We start from the raw sequence: 24228 nt of genomic DNA, 5'->3' as shown, positions 1-24228 counted from the left end.
TTCCTTTTTTTTACATTTTTTTTTAACATCAATTTTATTTATAAAGGAAAAAGGAAGTAAGAATTTTTAAAATAATGGACATTTTTCTTCCATAAATTCCAAACCTAAACAGTGGAACATAAATTGATTATCTACTTTTTTGAAGAAAAGAAAAAAAAAAAAAAAAAAAAAAAAAAAAAAAAAAAAGCCCTAAAACTTTTACTGCCAAAATAGCCTTAAAAGTGAATCGATATAATATAATGAAGATGACTAGTGAAAGAGCACAGAAGTACACTTTGACGCTACAAATTACTTATCATGGTTGATTCTTTAGACATCTTTCTAACTATAGACTATGCCAATGAATTTACCTTTTCTCTAAAATATTTAAAAGAAATGAAAAAAAAAAAAAAAAGAAGAATTTTGCCCTAATTCCAAGATAGATCTCAAAGTTCAATCCCTTTTAGTTTCTTTACATTAAAGATGCCAAAAGTGTAGCAGCTCTTTTCACATCAGCAACAGACCTAATCATCAGAAAAATCTTGTGGATGCCTATTTTACAGCTTCAAATTAAAAGGCATTTCGATTCTCTCCAAAGCTAAATATGCCATCCTCAACAAAAAGAGTACCTATAAAAATTTTATGTTTTATAGAAAGAATATACAGTGAAAGCAGCAGTAGCCATAAAAATATAAAACATCAATTATTGGAACAGAAAGTTTAGATACTTCCAAAATATTTCTAAAAGGACTCAATGAAGCAGAAATGAGTTTCTCCAAAGAAAGGCAGCCTGTTATTGATAACATGAAAACACAATCTTTTTCAATATCACAGCTATGATTGGCAGTTGCTTGTATCCCAAGGCATGTTGTCTATAGCCTGGGCGCTGGACGAGGATGAGGCTGGTCCCATTCAGTCACGATGTGGTTCCGTGTAATTTCTTTGAGCGAACGGCAGCCACTCAATGCCATGGTTAGCTCGAACTCCTCACGCAGCATTTGGAGTACCTTTCTCACACCAGCCTCTCCTTCAGCAGCCAAGGAGTACACCACAGGGCGTCCAATCTGAAATAGATTTCATAATTAGCAAATTTTCTACAAAGATTGTTCTCCACAACATATTTGCAAGAACAAGGATGGTTAGATGTAAGCTTTCACTACATGGTATACATGTATGCCAGAAATAACTTCCATAAACTTAGGTAAAGAAAAGAAAGATGTGGTGCAAATAAGGAATTCCTCAAGAAAAATCTAATATGTTCCTCCAAGAATATAATTCATTTACTAAGAAAAGAAGGGAGAGCGAATGTAACTAGGAGTTACTATAAAAAAGAAGTAACTATATTTTATGATAATAATGTGGTAATAACATTGCCACTTACAAATATTCCAGAGGCGCCTAGTGCCAATGCTTTAAAGACATCTGTTCCACGACGAACACCACCATCCAAAAATACAGGAACACGTCCTTGTGCAGCTTTAACAACCTAGTTAACCATATGAAGAATTGTGAGATAAATTTCCCCTACAAGTGCATGTTGAATTTGATACTTAAAATTAACAGGTAACAAACCTTAAATGGGCAATGGTTAAGTTTTTATACCTCTTCTAGTGCCAGGATAGTTGCAGGAACATAGTCAAGTTGGCGAGCTCCGTGGTTGGAAACAATAATACCAGCTGCTCCAGCTTGTATAGCTAGCCTTGCTGCATGATCAACAAAGAAGTCATTTAAACATTAGAATATATCAAACAGAGAAAACTAAAAAGAAGAAGAAGAAGAAGAAGTTTAATTGTACTAACTGTCCTCAGCAGTAAGAACACCCTTCACAAGAATTGGCAGTGAAGTAATTGTCTGGAGCCACTTCACATCCTGTCCAAATTCCAAGACCCCTCAATTAAATTATAATGGAAATTGTGTATTTCCTGAATATTCAGTTTTTTAGCTGTGGGGGCAAAGGTAAAAGAGTGGGAGGTAGGCAGCAGAATATTCATAAAAAGGTAGAAAAAAATAAAATAAAATAAAAAAAGATGTTCATTTAACTGTTACTAAAGTAGTAGGAAATGCTTTAATTGTTTCTGCAAAGCGTTCGTTTCAGTTTTAAAACCACTCAACATGATAGACTTAATGAACTCATAGTTGTTTCTTATATGAAATACCTTCCAGCTTAGAGAGCGGTCAATTTGACCAGCAACATAAGAAGCAAGACCAGAATCATCAGCCTGCAAGAAATCACAGAATATTAAACACAAGCATACACGTTATATTTCACAATTCATACGCTTATAATGACAACTCACTTTGTCCATCTTGCCAAGGTCCAAACCTTCAAAATTCTTCAATGCCAGAAATGGTGGCAGAGTGAATCTGTAAAACCAAAAACATTATAAATGTTCTTAATAAGTCAAGCCTCTTTACACCTGAATTAGTGATGCTGAACTGAATCATTCTCATATTGAAAACATCTAGACCTATTTTAATTATGTTGCTAGGTTGAAAGTCGTGGTCTTATAAAAACATGGACACAAAGTTTGACCTGTTTTTGATGTCAGCTTCTCTGCGACCGAGCCTTGGAGTGTCAACAGTAAGGGCAATAGCCTTGAATCCAGCCCTTTCTGCTCTTCTCACAAGCTGAGCAACTACATGCCTGTCCTTGTAGACCTGAAAAATATGACCAGAAAATCATAATTAAACAAAGTGGATAATGACTTGCATTCAGACCTCAAGATCCAGTAAGCAACTGAAAGCAATAACTATTAAAGTAAATGTTAATAAATTAGTCTAAAGCTTACATAGAGCTGGAAAAAGCGGATTCCAGGTCCAGTTGAGGCAACTTCTTCAACACTGGAAGTAGCCCATGAGGACAAAGTCTGAAACAATCAACAAGTGATTGATTATAAAGCTTGCACTGCACTAAATAAGATAAAAAACCAATGAAGCATATTAAAATCCCGGCAAATTAAATTTTCAAATATCAAGTTCCGGGAGAGAGAAAAAGAAGAAGAAGATCAAAGCACACATGTAATCTGGACTGATTTATGTTATATTGGAACTTATTTGGATTACAAATTTATCACTGTATCACAGATATTGATGGTTTGTGGAGTTAAAATCCTCTAAAATAGAATGAGGACAATTATTGAAAGGTAGTGGGAAGTATACCATAATTGTCCCAGCAGCTGATGCAGCTCTTGCAGTTGCATACTCACCTGCAAGAGAATTACATTGCTTTTACTCTTAATGGTATACTTTCAACAGAATGGCTAACAAACTAGGGTATCAAATCAATCATATAAAAAATCAAGCAAATTCAAAAATCAACCAACATGTACCCTCCTATCAAAATATAATCCAACAAAAGAAATTGCCAAATTTCTTCTTTCATCCTCTCAGCCTATCCAACAACAAATGGATCAGAATATAATTTTCATAAATTAGAGAATTTAGGTGCAAAAAAGTACCAAAGATAAATTCATAATTCCAAATTCATACTTTTTTTTTGCTTCTGACATAAGGTTTCCCAGAATTCTAGTCTAAAAAAAATTTTCCACAGACAAGATCACCTTTGAAATCAGAAGAAGCTCATTATTCTTTATCTCATTCTAATTTCCCACTTAACAGAAATTGCATCAATACCGTCTTTAAGCTAAGTGACTTTCAGAACACAATCCACAGAGTAAAGATAATATTCATCGCAGAAAAAAAGAACCCAAAAAAACAAGAAACTAGAAGATAACATGCCTAACTTTGCTATACCAACTCAAAAAAGGAGATAAGATTAAGGTAAAACAATGGTATACCTTCAGGATGAGCCATTTTCTGCATGGCTGTTGGAGCAATCATAATTGGCATTGATATTTTGAAGCCCAACACAGTAGTGGCCATGTCTATTTTGCTTACATCAATAAGAATGCGGGGTCGAAACCTATATTGAGGATGAGAAGTTTTAGATTCGGACAAATTTCAATACTGATAACTCTTTTTAAAATGAAAGAAATGATACACTATAGTACTAGGAAAGGAATAGAATATATGAAAATCAAAAGCTTACAGAATTCTTGAGAAAGCATTTCTGTTCTCACTCAGAGTCCACTGGTCTTCTGCTCCTGATGCATAGTAATCAAAAACCATCTTGGGCAGTTTTTGCTTTGCAATAGCCTCATACTCACTCACGTTTGTGATCTCCCCCATGTTTTATGGATTAAAGTTAATGCTTTGCTTCAGAAAAAATATCTGTATTTCCAACATAAATATTAAAAGAATCAGAAAACAATATAAACAACTATGAGCTCCAAATTAAAACATTGAATTATTTCACTGGCAGAATCAACAAATCTTAGAAACAAGTTAGAGAACAGGAAACCTTGTAAACCACACATTTATTAACAGATAGACAAATAAAAGCCACACACAAATTGAAAGTGGTTTATCCAAAGGAAAGATTTATTAAGCAGAATAACACTGATAATGGTAGTTAAATCCAACTTCTACTTCCCATTTTTGAAATTATAAGAAGCAAAAAACCTCTCAAGAAGCCTATTTTGTCAGCTTACTTACTTCAGGTAATTCTTTTACTGTGCTTCATCAACAGGACCAAACAAAAAAAATTTAAAAATAACTTTTAGATGTCAAACTTCCAACACGGCAGCACCTTCTTCAGCTTCATGAGCAACTAACCAAACTTAACTTTAGCACAAATAAATATTTTCAAGGTAAACAAGTGGCTAAGCTCAAAGTAAGTTCTTGAAATGGTTAAAAAAAAAACCATTTACATGTCTGAAAAAACATCAAATGGTAATCTATCAAAGAAATTAAACAATACCCAATTGGAAGAACGAAATGAGGATTTTGAATCATAGAAAGTGATAGAGAGAAAAGCAAAAGCAAACCCACCTTCTGTTCCAAGATTATGCAACAGAGTGCATGCAGAGGAACTAGTAGGAGTGAGAGAGAGCCTTAACAGTTAAAGATAAACAGAATGAAATGGAAAAAGAAAAACTAAAAGGCTTATAAGAATGAAAGAGCAAGAAGACAAATTTGGTGGGGTTCATATAAAGCTCTACATAAGTCACAAACTAAAAGAAATAGAGAGATTGAAGAAAGTGGATGAGCATTTGGAGGTGGGAATTTGAGACCAAATCCGATAGAGCAAAAATCATTGAGACAGTCTCATCCACAAAACCCATTGTGTGTTTCACAGCGCTTGAGCTTCATCATCATCATTCCTCACCCCAAAAAAAATGAAATTTCGGATAATCTAAAAATTCTAAAACTTTTTTTGAAAAAACTAATGAAGATAAACCCAAAAAGAAAACAGGAAGCAACTGTGAGAAAATTTTGGAAAACGACAGCGTAAAGAATGCTATCTCCCATCTTTGTCAGGTTGTCTCTAAGTCTCAAGTCCGTGTCTTTGTTGGTGTGCATGGGTTGGAGGGAAACTAACAGCCAAAGGCAAAAGGGTAGTTTCGTAATTCAGATACTCTCTTTTTGGGAATTAATGTTTTTTGAGCTTGGTCCCTACGTCCATTCCATGGACCTTCGACCATCCACCGTAGAAAATAATTAAATATTTAATGGATATTCAAAATGTAATCCATAATTAATCATTATATAATTTCTATATAAATATAAAAGAAAATGATAGGCAATGATAAGTTTAAGCAATCATGTAAAAAATGATGTTATTTCACTTTAAAATTTGATGTTTTGTATTAAAATGATAAAAGTTTTAGTCCCATATCAAAAAATATTCAATACAATTTTATTAGATATTAATATTTTATAGTAATTAAAATTATTATTAAAAATATTTAATAATTAAATTTATTTTTTATTTAAAAATATACTATTAAATATTTTTAAATGTGTTAAAATATATTGATTTAATATTTTTATAGAAATTTATAAATTTGAGATCAACCATTTCAACGATTAAATCATTTAATCCAATATGAACTCATTGACATCAACATATTTTGTATCTTCAACCAACATGCATAATCTCAATGTCAAACATTTTGAATAAAAAAAATTGATACTTTGATTTGTTTACACTTAAACAAAAAGTTGCCGCGATAAGAAGAAAATTTATTTGACACTTACTCTTATCCATTTTCAGAGCAAGATCCAATTTTGACAACTCTTGGAATGAGATATGATTATTAATTTTCTTTGCTTAAAAGCCCTCTGAATGTCATGTTAGAAGATTTGGAATGAGTAGTCAAAATCAAGGTTTTAGTCCATTATATTTTACCTCTGATTATGGTCTTTTATTTGTTAAAAAAAAAAAAAGATTTTGACTTCGCTTTGGAATTGTATAAATTATATGTGTTTTAATATATTAAAAATAGTATATAAAATTATTTTATATATTTAAAAAGTAATGCATAAATAATGGAATTCTAAAAAATTGTTTAAAATTATGAAAAAAAAAACTCTTAAAATGATTTGAAAATGTCTTCATAAAGTTATTAATTTTGGAACACAAACATAAAATGTGTTATCACTTGCGATATGGATGCATCGAAGTAATAACACATTTTGGCCAAAAAATAAAAAAATAAAAAAGAGAGAATTAACAAATTTTGGAGTTTATGGCTCACAAACTTGTTTTGATAAAAACAATTTATACTTTTTTATTTACAATAAAAACAATATTAGTTATAAGTTTTTGTCTTTGAAAAGTCGCCTAATGATAAGATTATTATTTTTTATAAAAAAATAAAATAAAATAAAATCAGTGGGATTTTTTTTTAAAAAAAAAAATCAAATAATTTATTTGTGGCATGTCAAAAAGCTATATATTACAGAAGAAATCAATATATTATTTTAATACAATTTACAGAAAGCAAAATACGAATAACAATTGTTGTGCTGAACCTTTTTTAATGGGCTTATTGGATCCCAATGATGGGCTTTCCTTCATGAGCATAATCAAACTTTGTATTGTTTCATATACAAGGCAAAACCAACTATATACACGCACTTGTTTTATCTACACTCGGATAATAAATTTATATATTATCTCAAAAAAAAAAAAAAAAAAAATTTGGAATATGGACCTTAATACATAAAAGTTGTCCAATATTCCATACACTCACAAGTCACACCTTTTCTTTGATTCTCCAAGTCAATTTTTTTTTTTTTTTCCTTTTAATTATTCCATAAAACCCACTCATTTCTTGTGTTTTGCAGTTGTTCTCACCCGCCCAAGCAAATTCCAGGTCTCGTTATTTTTTCAGCTTGTTTATGCTAATGTGTCTCTGTTAGTAAATATGTATATAATACAAGCTCGTATAACAATCCCAAAAAAAAAGACAAGGGGGCACATTTTAAAACAGCATCATTGTACTTTATCTTGGTACGGCACATGTTTGTGGAAATTCCTAAGAGAAAATAAGCCAATCCCAGTTGTCATGTATTTACTTTAATCATGTATCGATGTGGGTGTGTCATATTCTGCATTTCTTCCTTTTGCTTGAATAAGCAAGTTATATTACGATCTACGCTGCATGTTCCACATTTTTAAATCTGTATTATTACAGATACTTGCATTTCAGATAATGTTTTTGTTTCATTTTTGCGTATGCATATATTTTAAGAATAAGCTCTATCTGGGTTTCAGGTTTTGCTAGCTGTAGGGTGCTCTGTCACTTTGCCTTTATTATATGAATGGGGAGCGGCTACTTGGGTCTTCATCGTTTATCAATTCTAACCCATCAACAAGTAGTTTTACCTAGTTGCCATAAAGTACTTTTAAAGTTCCATACTTTAGCTGCAGTTGGGAATGTTGCTACCGTTGCACCCTTCACAGCCTCCTTCAAGAGGTATGATGGCTGTTGCTTATGCTCGAGAGCTTGCCGCAGCATGTCAAACCTGATAATAAGATGTTGCTCCACCAATGCATTTGTCATTGCTAACGATGAGAAGTATGGGAATAAACAGATTATTAGTATTAATCCACACCTTTATGATTACATCCTTGCCAATGTCAGAGAGCCAGAGGTAATGGTCCAGTACTCCCATTATGGTGAAACTATTACATATTTCTTTTTCTATATTCTTCAATTAGCTATTTTGCGTTTGTCTTTTCATTGTCTGATTGTTAATGGAGGCTGAATTGTAGATTCTTCGACAACTCCGTGAGGAGACTGCTTCCTTGCACGGTAGTCAGATGCAGGTATTTGTTACTGATTACATAGTTTGCAGTTGTTCCTTTGTATTTTGTAACTTGTGCAAGATTGGTTCTGTATTATGTTCCAGCAAAATAAAATGAGAACAATAGAAACAAAAAATAGAAGAAGATTCTGCTTTAGGCGATCATGACCATGGATAAATCTCGACTGAAACTTCCGACCAACTTTCTTTGTTTGTTGATATTCAATTTTCCTTCTAAAATATTGAGTGAAACGACAGATAAACAATAGTACTCAACTTATGACAAGCATAACTCCTTTGTGGCCATCCTTAATTTAACCATGAAATTACTAAGTTCTAGATGTTTTTAGTAATTATTCTATTAGTATAGTTTTATTCTAAGACCTAGAACAACCTCTAAAACATTGACCACCTAAGCTGAGGTCTGAGGTCTTAAAACTAAATTTTTGCATTTCAGTTACTTAAGTATGAAGCATGCTAATACATTGGCTTCTCATATTCTTAATTTCTTTTTATTTGGGTGTGTTTTAGATTCAATATGCTATTTACTGTCCACAAGGAGATCTATGTGATTGCACACATCTTCTACAATTATCTATCTTCAGAAGAAATCAATATGATGCTTATGTATTTAGGTGATGGTTTTGGCATTGCTTAGGGCATACCACGAATTGGTCGTTGATACTTTGCAACTGCTTTCTATACTTTCCAATGTATGCTTTTGGATCTTATTGGCTCCTTCTCCACATCTAGGCTATTCATGTTCAAAATTTTGTTAATATCATCATTAGTTTCTGGCTTCAAATTGTAAATGGCTATGTCATCACTCACCTGTTTACCCCATGCATAATGAGAATAATAATTGAGATAGGATGCATCATCTTCCATGTTAGCTAGAAGATGAGAAGAATATTTCTAGAATGTTTTCTGGTGTGATAAAATTTTCTACTCAAAAATTGCATGAGCATGCCATTGAGGGACAATTAGTATGAGATATCTATGACGTAGTTCTTTCGTTTGTTTGAATGGCTATTTTGTGCTTAGAACAGATCATGGATGTATTATTTGCTGATTTTCGCTGGCTTATAAACATTATTTCATCAGGTGTTAACTAATTATTAAAAAACCTACTCATGGCCTGATATATTATTACATGATTAAAGTTAATCACTTGATTAGAAGACTGCAACATATGCACTTTCTATTAAAGGAATCTTCCATGGCATGTATGAAATACTTGGATTCTTCACTCTAGGTTTTGCATCTTTTCTGGGTATAAAAGTTGACAGTATGTATATCCTTTTTTCCTTCACTAGGTGTCTCCCGATCAGGCACAACTGCTTGCAATGCTTGTGCAGATCCTTGGTGCAGAGAGGTGTATTGAAGTTGGTGTTTACACAGTATGCATCTCTTCACATTAAAATTTTATGTTTAGTCAATTTGGTATATTTCCTCTAAATTATCCCATGCCAAACTGGAAAATCATCATGTCAGACTACATAAAATATTTAGGCCTTGTGTTGCAGAACCTTCCAATAAACTTATCGATAAGGAAGAATTATAAGCATTGACCATAGCTAGTCTAGTTTGACTGATGTATTTGCAAACGTTTACTGCTCTCCATATCTTTATGGCTATGTTGACTTTTGCCTTCTTGCAAGGAGAAAGATAACTTCCATGTTAATCTGATAAATTGCAACAAACCATCAAATTTTTTTTTCTTCATTTAATTAGGGTTATTCGTCATTGGCTGTTGCAATGGTCCTACCTGATTCAGGTCTCTTAGTCGCCTGTGAAAGAGATGCCAAATGTCTTGATGTTGCAAGGAAGTATTATGATCTAGCCAATGTTTCCCACAAGGTATTAGCTCTTCTATTAGCTAGCACTAGTATATTGAAGTTCTTAGTTTTAAATTAATTGTTTCCTATTTAGTTGCAAGCATGCTATCATAATGAATCTAGATGCCATTGTGGAAATTAGAACAGAATTGAGAAGCACCATATGGTCTTAGAAGATATATCGTCTGGTCCTTTTTTTCTCATCCTACTTTGAGCAAGGCCAGTATGTAATCACAAAATTGTATTATCAAATTTTAGCCGACTTAAGGAGAGCCTTCTGGTAGATCTATATACCAACAAGTATAAGATTGTACTTTTGTGCTAAGATTTCTTTAGACAAATATATTAATAGCTCTGAAAAAACTATTTTGATTAGGTGAATATTAAACATGGCCTTGCAGCAGATGCTCTAAAATCAATGATTTTAAATGGTGAAGCAGGCAGGTAATATGTGTGAGCAATTTTATGGATTTGATGCATTTTATCCTCTTCTTGATTTTTTCTCTTTTTCCCTTTTCTCATATTTTTCCTTTTCTGTTTCTCTGTTAACACGATAGCAAGAGTTATTTGATCTTAGACCATTTTCTATTTTGCACAAGTTTTGGAAAGCTTGAGTCTCTTATCTTGTTTACATATATGGAATATATATACATACCAACCTTCATCGAAACTGACAAGTCATAAATACTAATTTCTTATCACTTGTGCTGAAATGGCCCTCCCTCCTCAGTCACTTATTCTTGCTGCTTTTTTCCCCATAACATTTTCGCTACCTGGTAAAAATGTTTTGACATTTTTCCTCTGCAGCTATGATTTTGCATTCGTTGATGCTGAAAAAAGGATGTATCAGGAATATTATGAATTGTTACTACAACTGGTAATACCAAAATAATTGGTTTAAGATTCTCCATATAACAATTTAGTTTGACCACGTTCTTCATTGAACTTTCTCGTTTAGATTTCATCATTTTTCAGGTGAAGGTTGGAGGTCTCATTGTGATAGACAATGTTCTTTGGCATGGAAAAGTTGCTGATCCAATGGTGAATAACTACAAATTGTAGAATTCTCTCCTTTCAAAATGAAGCATCATTTCTTAGATGGTATTTTCTGAGCAGGTGAATGATGCAAAGACTGTTAGCATAAGGAATTTCAACAAGAACATAATGGAGGACCAGCGAGTAAGCATTAGTATGGTAGGTTTATCACTTTCACCTTTACATTTACAGAAGTTTTGACTTTTGAGTGGAAATTTGCGAACTGTTACATAACCCAAAAAGCTTTTGGATTCTCAGGTACCTATTGGAGATGGCATGACAATATGCCGAAAGAAATGAACTTGTAACCGAAGTTTATAAACTCACTAAAGCAACGGGGTCTCATAAAATTATTCAAACTGATATTATCCATGGCTGGAAATCTTAGATGTTAGGTAATTTAGTTGTTATCAGTAAGCTGGACAGAATTGTAGAACCTGAAAATAGGCTAGGGTAGCAGCAATGGCTTTATACTTTAAGAATGGTTTTTCATACTTGTAACATTTTTATTTTTTGGACATATGTTAAAGTGGGGGAGAAGTTTATTTATTTATTTTTTTTTTTTTAGGTCATTGTTATTCAAGCATATTTTATTTAATTTGCGTACATTTGTTGTCCAGCTTCTTAATTTGTCTGGTGTATAATGCATTTTTTTTTTTTTTTTTTTTGAATACAAGTTGTACTTCATTCTTATTTTTAGGCAATTTCTGAAAGCATAGAAAGTGATTATATAATTCTGTAGTGCTATTTTTTTTTTTTTTTGGGTTCCCCGAGGTTTAAGAAACTTATGTCTAGGAGACATTCAATTAATTATAAAAGATCCTAATTTTTAAATTACTTTTACTAAATTATTAAGAGTATTTTGTTTAGTCCTAACTTAAAAGACAATATTTTTCTTTTTCTTTTCTTTAACTGAATATTTGATTTGTTAGACGAAATTGAATAAAAAGCTTCTTAATTGTAGGATAATCCTTTTACCATTTTTAAAAAAATAAATAAATAAAATCAAAGGATAGTGAAATAGAACAGACAACATGACAAAGAAAAGGAACAAAATACCAAAATTAGTTAAGTAGAAGTATTTTAATCTTAAAAAGAAAAACATAAAAAAAAAAATAAAAAAAAAAGAGCACAATTGGACCCCATTTGAAGAAAAGAAAAATTACATTAAAAAGTAAAAAGTAAAAAAAAAAAAAAAAAAGGTTTACCAAATAAAAATTAAAATTAAAATTTAAAAAAGAGTAAAACCCCCGAAATGGGTTATTGAGAAAGAGAAATAAACAGCGTGAACCAAACACACCACTTCCCAAACGAAAGTGCAGACCAGACCAGAGACGCCGCTTTGGGCCGCGATCGGTTTGAACCTTCCGCCGCCGCCACCGCCACCGCCACCACCGCCGCCGCGACTGGTGTTTTCTGTCCGAATTCCATCTGTTCATTGCTTTCCCTTAACCCTTCGTAAGTACTTGTACTATTTTTTTTTTTCTGTTTGGTTTCCGTGAAAGCGTTTGGAGAGCAATTGTTTGCGACATTCATTTTCTCGGCAGCCAAACAATGCAACGTTGATGTGGAATTTCCTTTTTTTTTTTTTTTTTTTAATTTATGGGGGTTTTTGGATTACAAATGTGGCGAATGAAGTTTGGAGATGGGGAAAGACGACCAAGCATCGGCTATGGAAATTGACGATCCGAAATCGAACGCTTCTGATCAGACTACACCTAAGTTCTCTATAAACGGTGGGTTCTTTTATTCTGATCTATACTCATTTTGTGTGCTAACTATTGGTTGAATTTTATTTTATTTTTTTCCCAATTGATTAATTACCTAATCATTTGTGTCGTTGAATTTTCGCTCAATTGAGCAAAAAGATTGATTTTTGTGCGCTCAGTTGAACTTCAGAGTGGGAAAACCGTACACATTGTATCAGTAAAGGAATTCGTATATTGCTTAATCTGAGCGTTCTTTAATGCTGTTTGTAATTTTGTTTGTTTTTCTGTTTCCAGTGTTGCAGCTTTTGAAATCTGCTCAAATGCAACATGGATTAAGGCATGGGGACTACACTCGCTATCGGTATCTATAAGCTTTTAAAGTTTACATTTTTAGCTTTTTATTTTATTTTATTTTATTTTTAAATCAAGTTTAAGCATTGTTGAGCCTAAGCCTTTAATTACTGGCACTATTGCTATTACTATCAGTCTTTTATGTTACTGTTTTCGTTTATTTTTTCTTTTCCTCATTGATAGTGTTAATAATATTTTGCAATACTGTTGTGGTTTATTTTTGTTGTCATTGCTAGTGTTATTATCAGTACTTTGTGATTCCATTTCAGTGATAAGTTTCGATTTCAGTATTAGTGATATATTGTGACTGTTATTGTATTACTACTTTGTGAGTCAATGTTAATTTATTATGTTAATAGGTTGATTCTTGTTAATTCACAGGAGGTATTGCACAGCCCGATTGCGGAGGTTATATAAATCTTTGAAGTTCACCCATGGCCGTGGGAAATACTCTAAAAGACCCATAACTGAATCTACTGTAACTGAAGTAAGGTGTGTCTTGCATATCATTTCTTGATAAAATCTGCTGTACTTAATCTACTTAAGCATTTAAGGAAATTAGTATTCCTATCTGGTTTCATATGGTCTGGACAGCCAAACCATCCGTAATTTTTCTTGGGACTTTTTCTAATGTATATTAGCAGTGGTTGCTGACTACTGAATTCGCTTGCTTTACCATTGTAAAACTATCTTTAGAATCATAATTGAGTTGTCTTCTAGTGTCATGAATTAAAGGAGATAAATATCAGAAAGTTTCAAAATTCAAATACATAGGAACTATTAGTTTTTTTTCTGATTATTCCATGCTTAATGATTCCATTTTCTGGATTAAAAACAGGTTTCTTCATCTGGTTCTGTATACAGCAGAGAGAGCTTGGAGCCATGCCATGGAAAAGAGACAGCTTCCTGATGGTCCAAATGCACGTCAGCGGATCTATTTGATTGGTAGGCTGAGGAAGGCAGTTAAGTGGGCTACCCTGTTCTCGCAGTTGTGTGCAGTCAAGGGAGATTCTAGAACATCTTTAGAAGCTGAGGTTTGTTAAAACTTTTTTTGCTTAAGTTATATAGTTTTTGTTCTTATATATTGTTGGTTTGGTTACCATGAGCTTTGGCAACTGATTTCCCTTTTCCACTCTTCTCTCTCACTGTGTGTGGAAAAGTGAGGTTAAGGTTGCAGATATGAAGTTTAGCAAGTGTTTATTAACTTTATTCCACTGAAAATGGATGCACTAGCAGTCTTGCTGCCAGATGCTGGGAGTGGAGATAAAAGAAAAAGTTAGAAGACTGGCAGTTTCTTATTGCTATGTTTTGCCACTATGAATTTATCAGATGCCATAAAGTTTCAAGTGAAAGGCAAAGATATTTTTTGAAAGAAAGGAAATAACTTAAGCATGGAATCCACTTTTACAAGGACTTCAGATATTTGCATACCAAATAAACGAATGAATTGCTAGGAAATTTTTTGAAATACTATCAAATGATTTCTTTGGCATTACTTTGCATGAGGCTATAGCATTGACATTTAAGTTTTTAACCTAACCATGAATGCTACTCATCTTTATTTCTTTTACTTACTGTTGTTCTTTTGGCCATACCATTACATATTTTCAACATGTTTTCCTCTAGACCTGGAGAGTTAATTTTTGTTGTGAACACTTTTGTATGCTTAATTATTGTACTGCACTTTGGGCATTACTTCATCCTTTTAACGATGAGAGATTATGTGACTTATTTTATTCTGTGGTCTCAAGCTTTGCATTTCAATGTTTAGGCATATGCCTCCTTTATGAAAGGAAACTTGTTGTTTGAACAAGACAAAAATTGGGATACAGCATTGATGAATTTCAAAAGTGCCAGGTGTGTTCTTGTCTCAATTATATCATTAGGAGGTAGGCATAAGTTGAATATGTTAGTTTAATGGATATTGAATTGCTGACTTTGTTAATAATCTTTTAGGGCTGTCTATGAGGAACTTGGGAAGTATGGAGACTTAGAAAATCAAGTTTTGTGCCGTGAGCGGGTTGAGGAACTAGAACCTAGTATCAGGTACTGCTTGCATAAGATTGGCAAGTCAAATCTGCAAGCCTCTGATCTTCTACAAATAGGTGAGATGGAAGGTCCAGCTCTAGACCTTTTTAAGGCTAAATTGGAGGTGAGTTTTATTAGTTTAACTGTTTACGTAGGAGACCATTAGCTGATTTCTTTTGATGTCCACAAGAAAGTTTAATTAGTTTGGTCGATGCTACCCACTGCCGTACACCCTCAACTTTGGTCTAACCAAACTGTGTAGAATTTTGTTAACTCCAAAATGAATGTCTGATTTAGCCTTTTTAGTTTATCCATTCTTTTCCCCCTTTGATTCTGATAAGCTTCTGTTTGTTGTACTGATATCTTGCTTGCTTTTGGTTGTAGGCTGTTATGGCGGAGGCAAGATCTCAGCAGGCTGCTTCAATGACAGAGTTCCATTGGCTTGGTCATAGGTTTCCGATCTCCAATGCTAAAACACGTGTTTCCATTTTAAAAGGTTTGTTATTGTTTTATGTGGCTATTTATTTAAAGTAATTACATAAAGGAAACTTTCGTGAAGCCCATGTGCTCATAACACTATTGATGTTTTATTTAGTACAAAACTTTGATTGACATATCAGGCTAGGTATTCATGCTCACTCTCTCTCCATGGGAGGAAGCTCTACTTGGTTTTTTTTCTTCTTCACAAAAATGTCTAATTGTAGACTGTGAAATGCAATGTGTTTGTCAAATTTCTGGCAAAAATAAACTTCAAGCTTTCTCCTTTCAAGTATTACAAGAATAGTCTCAGTATAATGCATGTGATGAGTGGTATTCAAAATAAATGGTGTTGATTCGTGTACTTTTGGTGGTTCTTTTGAATAAGTTAGTTTTGTCTTTATTACTTTGCTTTGGTATGTCTTCTCAAGTTTCAAATATTTGTTAAAGCTCTAAATTGAGCGTATCCTTTTTCAGTGTTTCCTTATTTGTAGCTTCCCCTGCTATGAAAATTTTCCTTTTTCCTTGCTTTGTGCTCCCCTTCTCTCTCCCCGTTTCCATCTTCTCCTTTCTCAAGTTTCTCATTTTGTTCCCTACCTTTTAACGAGTAGCATCTGGATCTTTTTACCAAAAAAAGTTGCATCTGAATCTCCATGGCCTTCCTTAATTGACATCCCCTTTATCTCCTATTTATTATTATTATTATTATTATCAGTTTGACCATTGAACTCATTGCCATTGTTATCCTTCTCCATTTATTACCACCACCTAATGCCACTGACCTACAGCTTTCTTGTTGTCTCTGTCTTCTCACCCTCAAGCTGCTGTTGCCACTATATGATGTAACCATCATTTACGATGCTAGACAGCAACTTTGGTTTGCCTGTTTCTGTTAGCTTTGTTAATATGATTTATTCTTTAGGCTGTATATTTATGTTATTTCCAAACCTATTGAACTTGTTCAATGTAAAAGCTTGAAAATCACCAATAGAACCAAACAATTAACATCATTAGACACGATTTAGTGCGCAAGAGGATGTAGCAGATGATAAATGAATAACCACAATTTCTGCCAGGGGAACTATGTTGGTTTGTTTAATTAGTGAATAGTGACAATGTCAATGACATGTATGGAATGTGATTGTGTTCATTCCAATTCTGTTCGACAGTTGTTGATAAATTTTAAAATCTGGATCTCCATGGCCTTCCTTAATTGACGTCCCTTTATCTCCTATTTATTATTATTATTATTATTATCAGTTTGACCATTGAACTCATTGCCATTGTTATCCTTCTCCATTTATTACCACCACCTAATGCCACTGACCTACAGCTTTCTTGTTGTCTCTGTCTTCTCACCCTCAAGCTGCTGTTGCCACTATATGATGTAACCATCATTTACGATGCTAGACAGCAACTTTGGTTTGCCTGTTTCTGTTAGCTTTGTTAATATGATTTATTCTTTAGGCTGTATATTTATGTTATTTCCAAACCTATTGAACTTGTTCAATGTAAAAGCTTGAAAATCACCAATAGAACCAAACAATTAACATCATTAGACACAATTTAGTGCGCAAGAGGATGTAGCAGATGATAAATGAATAACCACAATTTCTGCCAGGGGAACTATGTTGGTTTGTTTAATTAGTGAATAGTGACAATGTCAATGACATGTATGGAATGTGATTGTGTTCATTCCAATTCTGTTCGACAGTTGTTGATAAATTTTAAAATCGATTCAGTAGTCCTCTTTTTTTTTTCCTTTTTTTTTCTTTTTTTTCCTGTCTTTTTTCCTTTCTCTCTGTATATTAGGACAAGGATTGTCTTTATTTTGGGACAACTGGGTATTTGTTGAATTTTACATCTCACTTTGTTAATGATTTGGATAATGTCTCCTTTTTTTTCCCTTAATTTGCACGTTATGCAAATTCTTTTTTGAAAAAAAGAAATAGTTTGTGGTTCATAATATGTTGTTTTTATCCCCTTCTTTTCTTGGCTTCTATTGTTCCTAACGCATTAACAATATGTGACAAACTTGTTCAGCTCAAGAACTGGAGAAAGATATACATGGTCCAGCAGCTGATTCACTCCCAGCAGAGAAAAAACTAGCTATTTTTGACAAAATTTTTACTGCATATCATGAGGCCAGGAGCTGCATTCGTAGTGACTTGGTATGAAGTTTTTCAATGTACTATTATTTTCTTCTCCTCTCAGACCTATTTAAAATTTGCCACCTGATTCGTCAATTGTTTATTTTTCTCTGTTTTCCAAACTGCTTTTCCTGATGTAGTATATATTCTAGGTCAGTGCAGGTAGCTCTGAAAATGCAAAAGATGACTTAAATGGTCTTGATAAAGCTGTTAGTGCTGTATTGGGTCAAAGAACCATTGAACGCAACCAGTTGTTGGTTAGCATTGCAAAGAGTAAACTTAGTAAGCTACATGATGGCAAAAATGAGAAAGCTACCAAGCCTGAGGAGCTTGTTCGATTATACGATCTCTTATTACAGGTTTACTACCTAACTGATGTACTATTTTAACCTACTATATTTCATGTAAGGATGCTTTACCCTATATTGTTGAATTAAATTAATGCTTATAAGTTGTATCATGGATTCCACATAAATCCTTATGTAACTGATGTTATGTTTGGCAGAATACTGCTGATCTTTGTGACTTAGTCAGTTCTGGAAGAGACAGGAAGCCTGAAGAAGTAGCATTTGCTGAAGAGTGTGAGCTTAAAAGTTTGGCCTTCAGAGCGGAAAGGTATTTTTCCGTCTTCAGTGGCTGATGTACTGCTCACGAGAAATCCTGTATTCCATTGACATTGAGTGTGTTTAATATTATTATTTTTGTAGATGTCGCCTATTCACTGAATCTTGGAATCAATCTTTCCCTCTATCAGGCTTCTTCTGAATGAAAAATTATATTCATATGACATCTACCTGCATGATCTTTTTTCTTCTTGAAGAACCAACTTTTTGCCATTTTTTTGTTTATGTTTTTTCTTGTTTGGTGCTTCTAACCCATTTTTGTGCTTGTTTTTTTCATTATGTGTCCTGTTACCTGTTTTCGTTCATCCTTATGATTTCTGATCATCTTTTTGGGGTTATGCTTATCTGATTAAATTGTGCCAAGTTTTTTACCTTTTATGGTTTCTTATTCTGCTTTTTTAACTCATTTTTGGGTGCCAAAAGGAGATTTTTACTCTATGTTTATTGGACTTCCAACTTTTTGCAGGTGTTTCTTTTTGGGTAGATCATATAGCTTAGCTGGTAAGAGGGTGGAAGCGTATGCATTGTACTGCAGGGCTCGCTCTCTTGCTGAGAATGCCTTGCAGAAATTCCAAGCTGCGAGTAATGCTGATCAGGTGTGTAGATGAGCAAAAGCCTTTTTCTTTCCCCTCACAAAGGTTTTTCTTTTTTTGGGTGCTAAATTGATTGAAAATTTTGGCATCTAGTGATCAAATTTTAATATATGTTTGGGATATTCTTTTCACAGAAGATCTATGGCTGCTAAATCTCATTTTGTTTCTATGTTGGCCTTTTTCCTGCGTAACCTAAAAAATATTCTACCATGTTTAAACTTTGGTTTCAAATGTACGTAAATGCCAAATGATAATTTCTCATATAGACCATATGGTAGGCTGGTATTTTGATTGGATTGATACATTATTGATAATGTGTTCTTCTATCTTCTGTTAAACAGATAATGATCAAAGAGTTGAAGAAGTTGTGTGAGGAATGCAGATCCAACAGTTGCATAGAGCATGCAGCAGGGATCATGGAAGAACTGAAGGCCCCTGAAAATCTCTCTAAAAAGATCTCGAATATATCATTAACTGGAACTAACAAGAAGGTAATTATTCATTATTATTTTAGATTTTGCTATGTCGTATGATTTTTATCTAGCAACATGGTTTGATGGGGACAATTAAAATTTACCTCACTATCATATGTCCAAAAATAAAAAAACACATGGTTTAAAGGCGGGTTTTGCCTGTGAGTTCTTTTGAATTGGTTCCATGTTAGGAAAATAGGTCTCACCTAAGTTGGAGGGTAGAGGTGGAATGGAGTTGCTATAGAGGTACAAAGTGATATTTAGAGTAAATAACTACCCAATATGGGTTGGTGAGACTGGCAATAAACATTGTACTGATATAGAAAATAGAGTAGAGGAACTAGAGATCCTAGGATTTGGTAGAGCTTGAAAGTAGGAAAGCATTTTATCGTGTAAATTGAGAATGATTAACTAAGGTGGAAGTTGGAGAAGGATACAAATTCAAATTGAATTGTCTTTGACAAAGTGCTTTTGTCTGTGGATTGGGTTTTTTTGTCTATGAGCATCTCTAAATTATGCTTTTTTTTTTTTTTTTTTGGGTAAGACATAGAGAAGGATACAAATTCAAATTGAAAATGTCATTAAAAAAGTGTTTTGCTCTGTGGGTTGGGTTGTGTCTATGAGCATCTCTGAATCGAAAGATGCACTACTATTCCTTAGGTCTGGATGTTCTATTTGCTTGACATGATGATTTGGAATTTGTTTCAGTTGGAGAAATTCCTACTTGAGAAACTGGAGACATATGAGTCTGCAGTTGGAGATTCAAGTGCAAAAAATGTTCCACGAATCGAAGCCTTCCCTCCTGCCTTCCAAGCAATTCCCCGCAACCCTATAGTTCTGGATCTTGCCTACAATTTCATTGATTTCCCATCCCTTGAAAATCGGATGAAGAAAGACAAAAAGGGTTTCATTAGTAGGCTTTGGCGGTGAGTTCCCTTGTGAGTTTTTATGGACATTTCAGTCACTTTCATGCTCCTAGTTGAGGAATTTTGATGACCATTTATTTTATCTTCTTTGTGTTGATCAATCTACTCAATTGTAATGATATAGTTTGGATATGCAAATTTTGGACATACTGATTCTGATATTAGCAGCAGACTGGAAAAGCATTCACCTCATTTCTCCTCTCACTAAACTAGAAATAGTCCAAAATTTTTAGTTCTTTGCTTTTTTCTGGATGGAGGAAACATAATAAAAAGTTGAATTTTTTGGGACAAAATATATTCTGGTATTGATAGTTCATTTCATCTATATTGTAATTGAACTTTTAGTTGTTTGTGCCAATTGCTTTTGTTTTGGTTTTTGGAATAGTTCAGGCCATTATCAAAGATGAATTGCCTTCAATTTCACTTCAATCAAATTTTATCCAAAAAAAAAATTATCCATTTTTTTGTTTTTGTCTCTTCTGAGAATTCAATTTTAAACGATCTAGAAGAGTTGGAGAGTTTTAAGTAAATGATGGTTCTTCTCCACATTATGTAACCCAGCAATTTGGAGGGCTAATTTCTTGGCCACCTGTAATGCATCATCGCCATGTAAAATCGGTCTTCCAATTTAATCTCATTTCATTGTCAATTTTCAAATCATAGCCTTCAGACCACAAAAACAAATTGAAGCCACACTAGGAGGCTTGAACTCCCAAACAAACGGTGGACTAAAAACTAAAACTTTTTTTATATATAACAATGGATGTCATGTCATCCATAAGACAGCACGGTAAAAAGGTCACAAGGGCGCCCAAATTAGGCATGCCTTTATTCCTAACAATGCTAAATTTTGTTTCATATATAACAATGGATATCATGACATTCATAAGACAACACAATAAGAAAATTACTATTTTCTCAGACATAAGTCATAAGTTTGAATCCTCACGAAAGTTAGAGCATTTTCTTCTGTTGACAAACAAAGTCGTAGACTTTTATATGGATCTGGCAGGGTCTTGGAAACACTTCCCCTAAGATTGCACCTTTTCACCCATTCCACGAGCCTAGGACATTCCTTCTCTAGGCTGAATCTGCAAAATGTCTCATATGTATAGAATCTGCAAGAGAATGGTATTAGGGCAATGTCCAAGAGGCCAAAATGGTCCCCATGGAAGTAAGGCATTTCCTCAAGTTCTCCTTCTAATAGTTTCAAGCATTCTATGAATTCAGCCTTTGCCGCTTCTTGGTCAGCTCCCTTGCTTGCCCACATCCTCCTTCCACAGTCTGCTATCTGCACAAATGTTGATACATATCGCTTGTCTTGCTCTAAAATGTATGTGCCTAACCATTTAGGTTCGTATTCTTTAAAGGATATGCATATAAATATTTTAAGCACTCATAAATAATCGTTTTTTATAACAAAATTATATATATATATATATATATCTATACAGTTTTATTTCGGAGAACATCATATAAAAAATATTCAAATTGCAATGTTAGACACGCACAGATGCGAGCAATTGATGTTTTTTATAGCAAAATTATATCTTTATATATATATATATATATATTTATATATAAATTTATATTAGCATATCAAGTAAACCTAGTAGCAAAACCATTAAGACTTCTCTTATAAAATTTTTGAAAACTTTATAAGCTAAGATTTATAAATATATTGGTAATCTATATGAATTCATATAGGTTCATAAATATTATTGGTGTATGAAGAATCTAAATATATATAAAAGGAAGTTAGAAAAGTACTCTTTTACATTCATCATGTTTAGTCACAACCAAATTTTGTGATTAAGATCTTATATACCTTTGTTACTAGATATAGATTTAGAAATAATAATATTATGTGACCAAAATTTGTGTTATTGTTGCAAGTTTTAGTAAACATTTTGTTGTGATTTAAAAGAGATATATATGCTTTTAATTCATAGGTAATAAAATTAGCTAGATATAAATCAAAACTTTTTATAGAGTTCTAGTCAAAACATGACCACAAACTTTTGCAAGCAATTGCTACTTTTTTAGTGAAAATTTTTAATACTTTTAATTAGGAAACTTCTCATTATCAAGGGCCATATATTTACTGTAATGAAGAAAGAGAACAAGTGTAATACAATAAGTAGAAGAACAAAACAGGAAAAAATAAAAGTCCTATATGAATATAAATGAAAACATATATATATATATATATATGTTATATAATTGTAATATATAATAGAACATATATACGTAGTACTTACCTTTTTGTCGAAGAAATCAACCCAAAATCTAGCTTTTGCTCTATGGTGAGGACTAATATTGTTAAAGAGAAGTGGGAGATCGTCCTTCCAAACATCATCAATATATTGGAGGATGATGAGGGATTCACAAATGGGTTTACCATTATGAATCAGAACTGGCACTTTCTTGTGGATTGGGTTCATTTTCAGAAGCAAAGTGCTCTTGTTTTTGAAAATATCTTCTTCTTCCAAGTACTTGTAATTGATTCCCTTCTCAGCCAAACCAATTTTCACTCTCATTACATAAGGACTACTCCAGAAACCAAGAACCACAACTTCATCATCCTCCATAGCTAGCCCAATGATTTTCTCTTTCTAATTAATTTTCCTTCCTTTGCTATCTACAAGAATACAAACAAATGCACACACACATATAGATTTGTTAGTATAAATATACCAAGGCTACCAATAGGATAATACCAGGTTTTAGTGGGTTTTTCTTCACTATTAATTATTACTTATATATATGATCACCATGAACTTAAGTCTTTGACAAGTTACCAGGCACATATAATAGATAGTTCCATACGTTTGAGTTTTAATTTATTAAAGAGTTTTTGACAAGAAAACATGAGAGTAAAGTCTTCTTTTGATTAGGTTTTTTCCATTTATAAAAACAAAGATTTTGTTTTGGAATATGATCAAAATGGTAGATTGGACGAAGTTACATGATAATTAATTAATTGAACTACAAAAGCGACATATATCTTACAATATAACCATTTTTATTTTATATTGTTTTGGCAACATGATCGAGTTGTCTATTGTTATTTATTCTTTGATCCAAAGTCCAACAACAAATTAAGTTTGACAACTTCAACCTAGAATCTGAACTCTGAAAAACCGTAATCTAGAATATAACGAAACAAGAATAAATAAATAAATAAGATAAGATAAGATAGTATAAATAGTGATTTTTAATATAATATCAAATGCCTTTAAGACAGAATAGAGGAACAATATTGTTGAAAACTTCATGTTTTAGCTAAAATTTGGTCGAGTATTTGAAAACTTAATTAATAATAAAAGAAATGAACATTAATTATTTCATTGTAAAATGCATTGAAATATTGTTCATGAAACTGAAAACAATTATTGAATGCTAATTAGCTATCGAAAATTTGGACCTTATTTGTTTCTAGTTCTCAATATGTGAATTTTAACTCCGCATATCTTTTCAACCTTTTTTCTTTTTTTTCATATAGGCATCACAAGGGGAAAAATACATAAATTCTAGGGTTTTTGGACTTGTATAATAACAAGATTCATGGACTTGCAAAAAAAAAAAAATAATAATAATAATAATATTAATCATAAGTAAGATTCATAACTCTCTGCACTTTCTATATACTCTTCTTCCAATAATGGCATATTGGAGATTTTATTTGATAAACAAATTTTTTTTTTTTGGGTAAATAATATGAAAATTATTATATTTATTGAAGACATCCTATTTGATAATTTGTATTGCATGGTAGTTTTGCACTTCTAAATTTCCTGGTGAAATACGATCCACCATGTTAACTAGAAAACTAGAAAATAAATCAACAACAACAACAATAATAATAATAATATAATAATACTATTATTAT

General features: G+C 32.7%; 3 protein-coding genes and 1 pseudogene across 7 annotated transcripts; 2 read left to right on the top strand and 2 right to left on the bottom strand.

Annotated features, from left to right (window-relative positions):
- Positions 1–605: 605 nt before the first annotated feature.
- Positions 606–5220, bottom strand: LOC107423371 (glycolate oxidase). The gene is made up of 12 exons (XM_016032918.4): positions 4870–5220; positions 4028–4209; positions 3777–3901; positions 3139–3185; positions 2769–2846; positions 2513–2637; positions 2277–2343; positions 2136–2198; positions 1779–1848; positions 1582–1682; positions 1361–1465; positions 606–1043 (listed from the first exon to the last, which is right to left on the bottom strand). Exons 2-12 carry the CDS (start codon positions 4165–4167, stop codon positions 852–854), a joined length of 1113 nt encoding a protein of 370 aa, XP_015888404.3. The 5' UTR covers positions 4168–4209; positions 4870–5220; the 3' UTR covers positions 606–851.
- Positions 5221–6995: 1775 nt separating this feature from the next.
- LOC107423368 (uncharacterized) lies at positions 6996–11573 on the top strand. 5 transcript variants are annotated; one of them, XM_060815711.1, is made up of 11 exons: positions 6997–7199; positions 7601–7980; positions 8102–8155; positions 8769–8846; positions 9450–9533; positions 9868–9993; positions 10348–10415; positions 10779–10848; positions 10947–11012; positions 11088–11165; positions 11265–11573. In XM_060815711.1, the coding sequence occupies exons 2-11, from the start codon at positions 7648–7650 to the stop codon at positions 11304–11306; spliced, it is 999 nt and encodes a 332-aa protein (XP_060671694.1). In that variant the 5' UTR covers positions 6997–7199; positions 7601–7647; the 3' UTR covers positions 11307–11573. The 5 variants fall into 5 exon arrangements, 3 of the variants coding, with proteins under 3 accessions (XP_060671694.1, XP_015888401.2, XP_060671695.1); XM_060815712.1 differs by lacking the exon at positions 6997–7199 and adding an exon at positions 7206–7336; XR_009638297.1 differs by having other exon boundaries at positions 6996–7199; positions 10930–11165.
- A 691-nt stretch (positions 11574–12264) lies between these two features.
- Positions 12265–20528, top strand: LOC107423364 (uncharacterized). The gene is made up of 14 exons (XM_048477788.2): positions 12265–12464; positions 12645–12742; positions 13010–13076; positions 13448–13558; positions 13905–14100; positions 14838–14923; positions 15023–15218; positions 15479–15590; positions 17615–17742; positions 17874–18080; positions 18227–18336; positions 18811–18940; positions 19279–19428; positions 20119–20528. Exons 2-14 carry the CDS (start codon positions 12652–12654, stop codon positions 20338–20340), a joined length of 1806 nt encoding a protein of 601 aa, XP_048333745.2. The 5' UTR covers positions 12265–12464; positions 12645–12651; the 3' UTR covers positions 20341–20528.
- Positions 20529–21062: 534 nt separating this feature from the next.
- On the bottom strand, positions 21063–23088 carry LOC107407560 (probable glutathione S-transferase parC; annotated as a pseudogene).
- Between the last annotated feature and the right edge of the window lie 1140 nt (positions 23089–24228).

Source organism: Ziziphus jujuba, chromosome 3 (assembly GCF_031755915.1).
Source record: "Ziziphus jujuba cultivar Dongzao chromosome 3, ASM3175591v1".
Taxonomy (NCBI): domain Eukaryota; kingdom Viridiplantae; phylum Streptophyta; class Magnoliopsida; order Rosales; family Rhamnaceae; genus Ziziphus; species Ziziphus jujuba.
This window is presented reverse-complemented; position numbering and strand designations above follow the sequence as displayed.

Excerpts from the sequence above, each read along its gene's own strand:
- LOC107423371 (XM_016032918.4), bottom strand. The coding sequence starts at position 4,167 with ATGGGGGAGATCACAAACGTGAGTGAGTATGAGGCTATTGCAAAGCAA. Across the intron at positions 2,847-3,138 it reads CAGCTGCTGGGACAATTATG|ACTTTGTCCTCATGGGCTAC; the intron begins GTATACTTCCCA and ends TGATTGTTTCAG. Across the intron at positions 2,199-2,276 it reads ACCTTGGCAAGATGGACAAA|GCTGATGATTCTGGTCTTGC; the intron begins GTGAGTTGTCAT and ends GATTTCTTGCAG.
- LOC107423368 (XM_060815711.1), top strand. The coding sequence starts at position 7,648 with ATGGGGAGCGGCTACTTGGGTCTTCATCGTTTATCAATTCTAACCCAT. Across the intron at positions 10,416-10,778 it reads TTAAATGGTGAAGCAGGCAG|CTATGATTTTGCATTCGTTG; the intron begins GTAATATGTGTG and ends TTTCCTCTGCAG. Across the intron at positions 11,013-11,087 it reads GAAAAGTTGCTGATCCAATG|GTGAATGATGCAAAGACTGT; the intron begins GTGAATAACTAC and ends TTTTCTGAGCAG.
- LOC107423364 (XM_048477788.2), top strand. The coding sequence starts at position 12,652 with ATGGGGAAAGACGACCAAGCATCGGCTATGGAAATTGACGATCCGAAA. Across the intron at positions 15,219-15,478 it reads TTTTTAAGGCTAAATTGGAG|GCTGTTATGGCGGAGGCAAG; the intron begins GTGAGTTTTATT and ends TTTTGGTTGTAG. Across the intron at positions 17,743-17,873 it reads GCTGCATTCGTAGTGACTTG|GTCAGTGCAGGTAGCTCTGA; the intron begins GTATGAAGTTTT and ends TATATATTCTAG.